Genomic DNA, 10221 nt, shown 5'->3' with positions numbered 1-10221 from the left:
CATCGCGAGCAGAGACTGTGGCACGTGCATAGGGTAGACTCATATTTAAATTTCTAGTCTTAAGTTAGAATAGGTTGTTTTGCATTTCGTTGTTTTAAATTATTTTGTATTTGTTTTTGTTTCTCTAAATTTCAGTGTTTCATATTTAAACACGTAAGACCATGGCAGTGTTTTTCAGAGGAGAAGTTGTTTTAAACGTTTTCTTGAAAATTTTCATTATCAATTATGTTCATGTAAGAGTTATATTTCCACATTATAGATGAGCATGAGACGTTAGTAGCGACTCTGAGTATGTGGAAATTTAGGGTCGTTGCATCATCTGTGTGCTTTCGCACCTGTGCGCATACGCGCTCATCATACGGTGCGCGTCCACACTCATCATCTCTAGGAGAAGTAGCCCTATGCTTATGAACATACAATATGCATGAGGTCCCTCTAAATCCATCATAATGTCTCTTCTGACACAACCCTCTAATCTCATCTCTTTGTTACTCTAGGTAACACATACTCGTGGATATTTTATATTAATATCATTTTCACGCTCTTAGGGTTGTGTCCTATGTCGATCTAACGACATGATGCAACATGGCACTCATCATCATATAGCATGCTCAATATGGAAAACATCATCATATTAAGATAAACGTCACGCAATCATCATACTCATCATGTTGTCACAAAGTGCATCAAACATATCAAGTACGACATTCATCAAAATATATATATACTGAGCACATCATCAGGTATCATAACCCACACATCATCATAAGTCATACATCATCATAACTCATATACTGCATCGTACGATAGTTCATACAACATCGTAACTCATACCATTTTTAGCCTATCCTATAGTAAGGCCACTTACTTGGTTGGCCTTAGCCGAAGTACTCCCTAATTTAATTAACGTAAGCTCCCGTTCCTTGAGAGCTACTCTAAAGGTTGCTAGAGTTCGCTTCATATCCCACCGTTCGTCACCTTTTGTTAGTATTTCACATTTTAATTAATAATCCAACTAACAATGTGAAATACGGCTTGGTCTCAGTAAAAATCGAATTCCAAGTTTTCATTGTTTCTAAATTTTCTAAAACTCAAATTGAAAATATGTCAATATTATTTCATGCTGCTTTGAATCATTCAATCCAACTATGGTTTGTTATCATATTATATTCTCTGGATACAAACAATAATAATTTTTCACATCTTCCATTTACCTTCTTGTATTTTTTTTGTTCTTTTCTCTGTATGTTTTTTTCTTTCTTCCTACGAATGATTATGCAATTATAAAACAATTTCAATCAATTCTGTTCTCCTCTCTCTCCTAGTATGACTATCCAATTAACAGAAAGCCATTTTCAATCTATTCTGTTTTCTCCTCCTTCCCAAATCACTATCAAATTCATTTACAATTCATTCTAATTTTCTTTCATAAAACTGGCTATGGCATCAATCAATTATGATTTTCTTCTCTTTCCTAAAAATGATGATTCATGCAATTGACAAAACCATTTTTGAATCAGAGATCTAACTTACCCATAAATTTTCTATCTCTTCCCTTCCTGCTTTTGAAGTTGGAGGTGTTTGGGAGATATTTGGGGAAGTGGAGAGAGGGTCCATACTTTACTTTTTTTTTTTTTTTCTTTTTTTTTTATAATTATTATTTACTTACCATTATTATTATTTTTTTCTTTTCTTCTTTTTTTTCGGGTCGTTACATACGAACGTGGTGATTAATAACATAAAAAAAGAAGTAAACAATAATTCGAGGCTAAATATCACACTAAAAAGACCGTGCTTATTATAGATCTTAGTTGTCATTAGTCCTGGAAAAGTTACAGCTACAAACAATGAAGAGAAGCAAATATAATTTACACGTCGATTTCCGACTGCTGAAAACCGAGTACCCGAAAATTTATCACTTCCAGTCTTGCGTTCCATCCGACAGCAAAGCTGCATTCGTAAATAGAACACGAGCATGTTGGGGTCGTGTTCTGAAGGATGTAGAAGTGATCATACTCTTTACAGTAGCATGAACAAGCGAACCGTCAGTTCTACAGCTTGTGAACATTATTACTGCGAGTTGCTATTTTCAGGCTCTTTTTCCTCTCCTTCTGGCTTGCTACTTTTACCAATTTTAGCTGAATATTTGGCAAAAGCAGCAGACAGAGCTGATTTGATGCTCAATTCAGGTTCTTTTTTGTGTTGGCTAGCATCTTCTGTGTTCTTCCCATCCACATCTTGTTCTTCACGGATCGAGCGAGGTTCGGTACTATTCTGGGTTGGGGTTTCTAGAACGGACGGATGGGTTGAAACGACGCGCTTGAATGGCTCATGAAAAGTGTCGTACAGCCGCCTTACCTGACGAGTAAGATGAATTTAATAACAGCATTCGTGCAAACAATCGAGCTATGTATATCACAGTTGAAGGCTAAATGTTATCGATACGGTATGTCACTATGTGACGCTCGTGTTCATTTGCATCTTCCCCAGCATACCATTATCTAATAGTTGTAAATGTTTCTATGATTACTTATATATTAAAAACATGTTATTGTCTTGTTGATAAAAAGAAGGTAACTTCCCAAATCCACCGCTAGCAGATATTGTCCTCTTTGGGCTTTCCCTCCCGGGCTTTCCCTCCCGGACCTCCCTTCAAAGTTTTTAAAACGCATCTATTAGAGAGAGGTTTCCACACCCTTATAAAGAATGTTTCATTCTCCTCCCCAACCGATATGGGATCTCACAATCCACCCCCTTTGGGACCCAGCGTCCTCACCGGCACTCGTTCCCTTCTCCAATCGATATAGGACCCTCCAAACCACCCCCCATCGAGGCCCAACGTCCTTACTGGCACACCACCTCGTGTCCACCCCCTTCCGGACTTAGCCTCCTCGCTGGCATATCGCCCGGTATCTGGCTCTGATCCATTTATAACTGCCCAAGCCCACCGCTAGTTTGGGCTTTCCCTTCCCCTCAAGGTTTCCACACCCTTATAAAGAATGTTTTGTTCTCCTTCCCAACCGACGTGGGATCTCCCAAAGAAAGCTATCCTCTAGCTAAAACCAGCTCAAATGTTATGAATGACATCAAAGACATGGTACATTTTCAAAATAAATTTGCAAAACCAACGAGTAAGAGTAGAAATAACAAGAACTAAGGACACACTCGAAGGGTCCCGTTTCGAAAAAAAAGGTCTACCTTGCGTTCGCCTATACCAGGGCAACGAGCTAGATCTTCCATTGATGCATCCATGACATGAGACAGAGACTGCAACGAAAAACAAATTAGAAGTTCGACACCAAACAAGACATAACAGACAATAACTGCAGAATCTTAGCGAAAATACAGCAGAGGCGTACCCCAAATGTCGTCCCGAGGGTAACCACATCAGTCTTGTTAACGTGCCGAACTGATGTTAGGACATGAGTTAGCTACAATTAAAACAAGAATTTTAATTCAGAATATAGTTGTCGTGGATTTAGCTTTATGGAAAGAAAAAAAGAGGCTATAGTTGATATAATAGAAGGCCACGAGGCTATAGTTGATATAATAGAAGGCCACAGTGATTGTGGTTGTAACAACCCAAATTCACTGCTAGCAGATATTATCCTCTTTGGGCTTCCCCTTTCGGGTTTCCCCTCAAGGTTTTTAAAACGCGTCTTCTAGGGAGAATTTTCCACACCCTTATAAAGAATGTTTCGTTCTCCTCCCCAACCGATGTGGGATCTCACAGTGGTATCACAGAAATTAGGCAAAAAGCTTTAAGAAAACCAATACCCGAGAGAGGTAGTCGGTGTCCATCTGACCTTGAATAAGATCTGCGGGCTTGTTTTCGTAAACTTTTATAGTCTCCAAGTAACGACCACATTCCTCCAAACTAAAAAAAAAACAGAAATGAAACTTTTAAATTCACTTTGCAATATAATACTTACCAAAAATGCTTAATAATGAAATGTACCTCCAAGCACAAAGAAGGGTACAATCGTGAAGTAGAGCTGTTTTGGTGACTTCAAGCAAAGGCTTGACAACATCTTCCTGAAAGAAACTAATCGATGACGTTACTTCACACGAGCATCAAAATGACTACGAAGACTTAATCTGGAAAATGGAGAAAAGGGTAACAAAAAAAGGTGGCTAGGTGGTACGGTTTCTTACCACATCGACATGACACAGAACGACTCGAAGCTTGAAATTTTTTTGTAGTTCTCTTATACGGTAGTATAGGTAGTCCGGATGCAGTAGATGATACCGAAGACTGCAAAATAGGATTGATCTAACCATGAAATACTCCAACATACAGCAAGAAGAAGACTAGATGATTAATGCATAATTTTTTGCAAGTTCAAAACCAGTACTAGGGTTAAAAATTCAAAGGCTAAAGCAGCTCTGGTGGTGTGTTGTTTGCAAGTAGCAGGAAGAGGACCTTGACCTTATACTTTGGGATTTTCCTTCAGGACATTTGGGTTTATTTTGGCTAGCAATAGAGGTTGTTGTCCATGTTCGAGGAGGTGCTCCCGAACCCTTCTTTTAGGGATAAAGGAAGAGTTTTGTTTGTGGCAAGCTTGTGTTTTTGCTACTTTGTGTTAAATTTGGTTAGAGAGGAACAATAGGATATTTAGAGGGCTAAGGGAACTTGGGAGGAGCTTCGGGAGTTGGTTGGGTGTACGTCACGTTTGCTGATCGGGCATTTTGTATTACCAAGTTACACTTTGTTGGATTGAGATCTATTCATGTAATTAGTGTTAGACCTCCTTAGTCAGATGTGAGATCCCACCTCGGTTGGAAAGGGGAACGAAGCATTTCTTATAAGGGTGTGAAAACCTCTCCCTGGTAAATGCGTTTTAAAACCTTGAGGAGAAGCTCAGAAGTGAAAGCCCAAAGAGGACAATATCTGCTAGCGGTGGATTTTGACTGTTACAAATGATATCAAAGCCAGCACCAAGCAGTGTGCCATCAAGGACGCTGGGTCCACAAGGGGGGTAGATTGTGAGATCGCACATCAGTTGGAGAGGGGAACAAAGCATTCCTTATAAGGATGTAAAAACCTCTCTCTAGTAGACGCATTTTAAAATCTTCAAGGGAAGCCCAAAAGAGAAAGTCCAAAGAGGACAGCATCTGCTAGCGGTGGAGTGTGAGATCCCAAATGCTAGCGTTGGATTTGGGCTGTTACAAATGGTATCAGAGACAACACCGAGCGGTGTACCAACAAGGACACTGGGCCCCAAGGGGTGGATTGTGAGATCCTACGTCGGTTGGAGAGGGGAACGAAGCATTCTTTATAAGGGTGTGGAAACCTCTCACTATTAGACGCGTTTTAAAACCTTAAAGGGAAGCCCAGAAGGAAAAGCCCAAAGAGGACAATATCTACTAGCGGTGGACTTAGGCTGTTACATCATACCTCATTTAAATATGTCGGGTAGATTCTGTCTTGTAGGTTATTTCATTTCTCTCAATGAAAACTTGGTTCTTATTTTTTTTAAAAGAAAAATACTAAATATAACCACATTTCATAGTAGGAATGACTTCAATGATTCATAAACTCGAGTTTATGAGTGCCAGTGTTGCACATAAGTCAGACAAAACAAGCTTATATGCACACTGGGCACTCTAAATCTAAATCAAGAGTTCAATTTTATTTTGTTTTAGTTCTTTTGATACAATGAGTAGAGTGAATAGAAAGGAAATGAAACTCGAACCTTAGATAGAGAGCACAAGAGCTATTCCCGAGTAAGTAATCGGGTACAACATCAGCAAAAGTCCATCTCACATTCCTAATGTGTTTGAGAAGTGGATTTCCTCTCTGAGAGAAACATGAGATGAACCAATTCACTATTATTAACGGCTTAATAATGGCATTACTTGAAGTAATACGCCAAAAAATATACTTCTTGTGAGATCCCACATTGGTTGGAGAGGAGAACGAAGCATTCTTTACAAGGGTGTGGAAACCTCTCCCTAGTAGAGGCATTTTAGAAACTTTGAAGGGAAGCCCAAAAGGGAAAGCTCAGAGAAGACAATATCTGCTAGCGGTAAGCTTGAGATGTTACAAATGACATTAGAGCTAGACACTGGGCGGTGTGTCACGAGGACACTAAGCCCCAAAGGGGGTGGTGTGTCAACGAAAACATTGCCCCCCCCCCCACACCTGGTGCCCAGCGTTCTCGCTAGCACTCCTTCCCTTCTCCAATCAAAGTAGGACCCCTCAATTCACCCCCTTTGGGACCCAGCATCCTTGCTGGCACACTACCTCGTGTCCACCCACTTTGGGGCTCAGCCTCCTCACTGGCACATCGCCCAATGTCTGGCTCTGATACCATTTGTAACAACACAAGCCCACCTCTAGCAGATATTGTCCTCTTCAGGTTTTCCCTTTCAGACTTCCCCTCAAGGTTTTTAAAACGCATCTACTAGGGAGAGATTTCCACACCCTTATTAAGAAGGTATCGTCCTCCTCCCCAACCGATGTGGGATCTCTCAGCTAAGCTAAGAGACGTATTCAAAGATCATAACATTCCATTAAGATTACCAAAATACTCCTCACCACTAGCTAAAAAGAGTTTGATATTAGCTAGTCATGAATATATATTTGTCAATCTTCCTAATACTTATAACTGACATATAAACATCCAAAGCTAAGCTACAAGACAGCCAGTGGAATCGCTTACCCATAATCACAACTCTATGATCTAAACCAATTCAAAGTAAAGATGGTTCCAACAAATGCCTTATATTAACAATCTGACCTGTCTATTGCTGACAAGAATGGCATTGCGAGTAACAGAGCTGGACGCCGACAAGCGATTAGCTGGAGTAGCTGCAGAAGCTGATGTTGAAGAACATGGAGTGTCTAATTGATCATTTTTTCTGAAATCAACAACAAAACCACATACAACACATTGAAATCCAGCTAACCAAAAACACAAAATCCTAAACAATTAACAAAAATGGCGAAGTGGACACCTAGGGTTTGTGATATCAGAATCCGGCAATGATTGAGAGGAGGAGGCAGGGACTGGTTGAGGAGGAGGAGAGTAGAATTCAGTGGATTTGAGGAACGCAAAGGCTTGGGAGAAGGATTGAGACTTCGGCTGTGAGCTATCGATTACTTCTTGATAAGAGGGTATCTTGATAATCGTCTTCATCTTTTTGTGAGCGGTTTGCTGTAAGTTCTCTTCCTCGTCTCCTTGCTGCTCCATGATCTTACAGGGATATGTCTCCTTGCTGCTCCTGAAATTGAAGCGTTGAAAGGAATTTCTTATGTGTTTCTTGCGTCCTTCGGCAATGGACGACGGGAGGATTGCCGAATCGACCCAATTTCTATGGCACATCGAATGCGGCCCTCTTTTTTAATTTTATATGTTGGTGGTTTTTGTTTTATTTTTTCTTTAAATTAATAAAAATAACCTTAAATACTTAATGCAATTTCAAAAAAGTTTAAAAAAAATTATTGACATGGTTGTTGGAGGATGAAATCCATGTTAGACGAACACGACTCTCCACAATGGTATGATATTGTTCACTTTGAGCATAAACTCTCATGGTTTTAGGTTTACCCGTTTTAGGGCATGGCTCTAGATACCATGTTAATTGAACACGACTCTCCACAATAGTATGATCTTGTCCACTTTGAGCATAAGCTCTCATAGTTTTGGGCTTACCCGTTTAAGAGCATGGCTCTGGATACCATGTTAATTGAACACGACTCTCTACAATAGTATGATATTGTCCACTTTGAGCATAAGCTCTCATAGTTTTGGGCTTACCCGTTTTAGGGCATGGCTCTGGATACCATGTTAATTGAACACGACTCTCCACAATAGTATGATCTTGTCCACTTTGAGCATAAGCTCTCATAGTTTTGGGCTTACCCGTTTTAGGGCATGGCTCTGGATACCATGTTAATTGAACACGACTCTCCACAATAGTATGATATTGTCCACTTTGAGCATAAGCTCTCATAGTTTTACTTTGGGCTTCCCAAAAAGGCCTCATACCAATGGAGAGAGTATTCTTTGTTTATAAACCCATGATCATTCCCTAAATTAGCCGATGTGAGACCTTCATCATCCAACACCTCCCCTCGAACAAAGTACGTCTCCCCTTAATCGAGGCTCGACTCCTTTGGAGTCTTAGTCATATTTGACTGCCTTTGAGGAGGCTTGACTCCTTTTCTTTTGGAGTCCTTTGTTCGACATTTAAGGATTTATCAATCTATTGGCACGACTAAGTTAGGGCATGGCTCTAATACCATGTTAGCACCTCTGCTAATTTAGGGAATGATCATGGGTTTGTAATCAAGTAACACTATCTCTGTTGTTATGAGGCCTTCTGGGGAAGCCCAAACCAAAGTCATGAGAGCTTATGCTCAAAGTGGACAATACCATACCATTGTGGAGAGTCGCGTTCATCTAACATGCTATCATAGTCATGCCCGGCAATAGATTGGTAAATCCTCAAATGTCGAACAAATGAGTCTTAGGGAATGATCATGGGTTTATAATCAAGGAATACTATGATGTGGCACTCACTTTCCAACAACAAGTGACGTCGCCTACGGCCAAGCGACGTATGCTTGAGCCTCTGGCCTCGGTTTACGAAGAAGCCCTTAAAAAACAAAGGCAGAGAGAGATTTTTGAAAGAGAGATTTTGAAAGAGGTCTTATATATGCAAGCAAGAGAGTAACAATAACGCTCACAGTATATATATAACTGTTCTAGGCGTAAGTGAGCGAATGTGTGTAAGCCCAGTCAAAGATGACTGTTCTAGGCAGGGTGGGCCACCTACCTTCGAATGGTCTTGGTCCCTACGGACCGTGAACGGATTTGCCACTGGCCTCTAGCCTCTGGGTACATCGGAACTGCATAAGTTCACCAGGGTGGAGCACGGTCCGCTCACAGTATATATATAACTATTGGTAGGGAGAAGCAAGCTGAGGGGGGACAGCGTAAGTGAGCAAATGTGTATAAGCCCGTCAAAGATGACTGTTCTAGGCGGGGCGGGCCACCTACAAGCCACCTACCTTCAAATGGTCTTGGTCCTACGGACCGTGAACGGATTCGCATCTGGCCTCTGAGTTCGTCGAAACGCATAAGTTCACCAGGGTGGAGCACAGTCCGTCAAACTCGGCATAGGTTAGGTGCTATTGATGGAACATGGTAAGCCTATCTTTCGGAATACTATCTCCATTGCACGAGGATTAAGGGACATTAGTATTTTGTTTAAAAAATATTTAATTTTTTTCAAAAATAACATTAATATCCTTAAATTTCATAAAAAAATGTTCAAAAAAATTCTTACGGTCAATATATGGACAAAAATTTCTGTATACTTGTAATCTAAAGAGTTTAGAGTATATGAATAAATATTGATATATCTCGCTTTGTAATATTAACAAAATTTTCTTTTATCAAAATCGTTAACGTGGAGATATATCAATAAGAGTATCATATAGAATGAGTTTGCAATTTGATATCAATCTGGAAGGAATTATGACAGATCCAATAAACTTTATAGTTTTCGAGATTTGACCAAATATGGAACTATAAACACGAAAAGGCAACTCCCTTTGAGATAGATTTAGAGGCACCTGACTCTTAGGATTAACCCGAAGAGAAGAAAGGACGAGGTTGTTCTAGTAATTAGGGTCGGTTTGAGATTGATTGAAAAGGCAGCCTAGTCGCCCCCTCACCTCTAGCCGTTTGACCAAAGCATCGGTTGCTTCTACTTGTGGCCTTCTTTGATCGCCTTGACGCCTTAATATCAGGGGGTTTGACCAAATATGAAACTATAAACACGAGAAAAGGACTCCCTTTGAGATAGATTTAGAGGCCCGGACTCTTGGGATTAACCAGAAGAGAAGAAAGGACGAGGTTGGTCTAGTAATTAGGGGTCGACTTGAGATTGATTGACCCCCTCCCCTCTAGCCGTTTGACCAAAGCATCGGTTGCTTCTACTTGTGGTCTTCTTCAACTTTCTTGACGCCTTAATATCAAGGAACCTCTCTCTTCTCTCACAAGATGAAATTCACTTCTTCCCTTATATAGAGAAAATAAATGAGTAGTTCCTTTAAATGATGATTTCGAGACTTGAACAGTGTGCTCTCGTCCTCTAAGTAACTCACAGAGAGATTTAGTTTATGATTAGATGATAAGCAAATTGTTTAATAACGAATCAGTGGCACTTAATGTAATTATGAGCTAAAACAAACTTTTGACCTAATTG

The 10221-nt window shown here is 40.2% G+C and overlaps 1 protein-coding gene across 2 annotated transcripts; it reads right to left on the bottom strand.

The window, feature by feature from the left end:
- Positions 1-1775: 1775 nt before the first annotated feature.
- Positions 1776-7336, bottom strand: LOC111462101 (DNA excision repair protein ERCC-1). 2 transcript variants are annotated; one of them, XM_023105786.1, is made up of 9 exons: positions 6961-7336; positions 6744-6864; positions 5697-5800; positions 4156-4255; positions 3959-4035; positions 3778-3877; positions 3360-3431; positions 3199-3267; positions 1776-2358 (listed from the first exon to the last, which is right to left on the bottom strand). In XM_023105786.1, the coding sequence occupies exons 1-9, from the start codon at positions 7326-7328 to the stop codon at positions 2071-2073; spliced, it is 1299 nt and encodes a 432-aa protein (XP_022961554.1). In that variant the 5' UTR covers positions 7329-7336; the 3' UTR covers positions 1776-2070. The 2 variants fall into 2 exon arrangements, with proteins under 2 accessions (XP_022961554.1, XP_022961555.1); XM_023105787.1 differs by having other exon boundaries at positions 3360-3409; positions 3807-3877.
- Between the last annotated feature and the right edge of the window lie 2885 nt (positions 7337-10221).

The sequence above is a fragment of the Cucurbita moschata genome, unplaced genomic scaffold (assembly GCF_002738365.1).
Source record: "Cucurbita moschata cultivar Rifu unplaced genomic scaffold, Cmos_1.0 Cmo_Scf00026, whole genome shotgun sequence".
NCBI classification, from domain to species: domain Eukaryota; kingdom Viridiplantae; phylum Streptophyta; class Magnoliopsida; order Cucurbitales; family Cucurbitaceae; genus Cucurbita; species Cucurbita moschata.
This window is presented reverse-complemented; position numbering and strand designations above follow the sequence as displayed.

What these genes read in the sequence shown, in the direction of transcription:
- LOC111462101 (XM_023105786.1), bottom strand. Translation starts at nt 7,328, where the DNA reads ATGTGCCATAGAAATTGGGTCGATTCGGCAATCCTCCCGTCGTCCATT. An exon ending in TCTGATATCACAAACCCTAG is followed by an intron (nt 6,865 to 6,960) that starts GTGTCCACTTCG and finishes TGTTGATTTCAG; the next exon opens with AAAAAATGATCAATTAGACA. An exon ending in TTCTGTGTCATGTCGATGTG is followed by an intron (nt 4,036 to 4,155) that starts GTAAGAAACCGT and finishes AGTTTCTTTCAG; the next exon opens with GAAGATGTTGTCAAGCCTTT.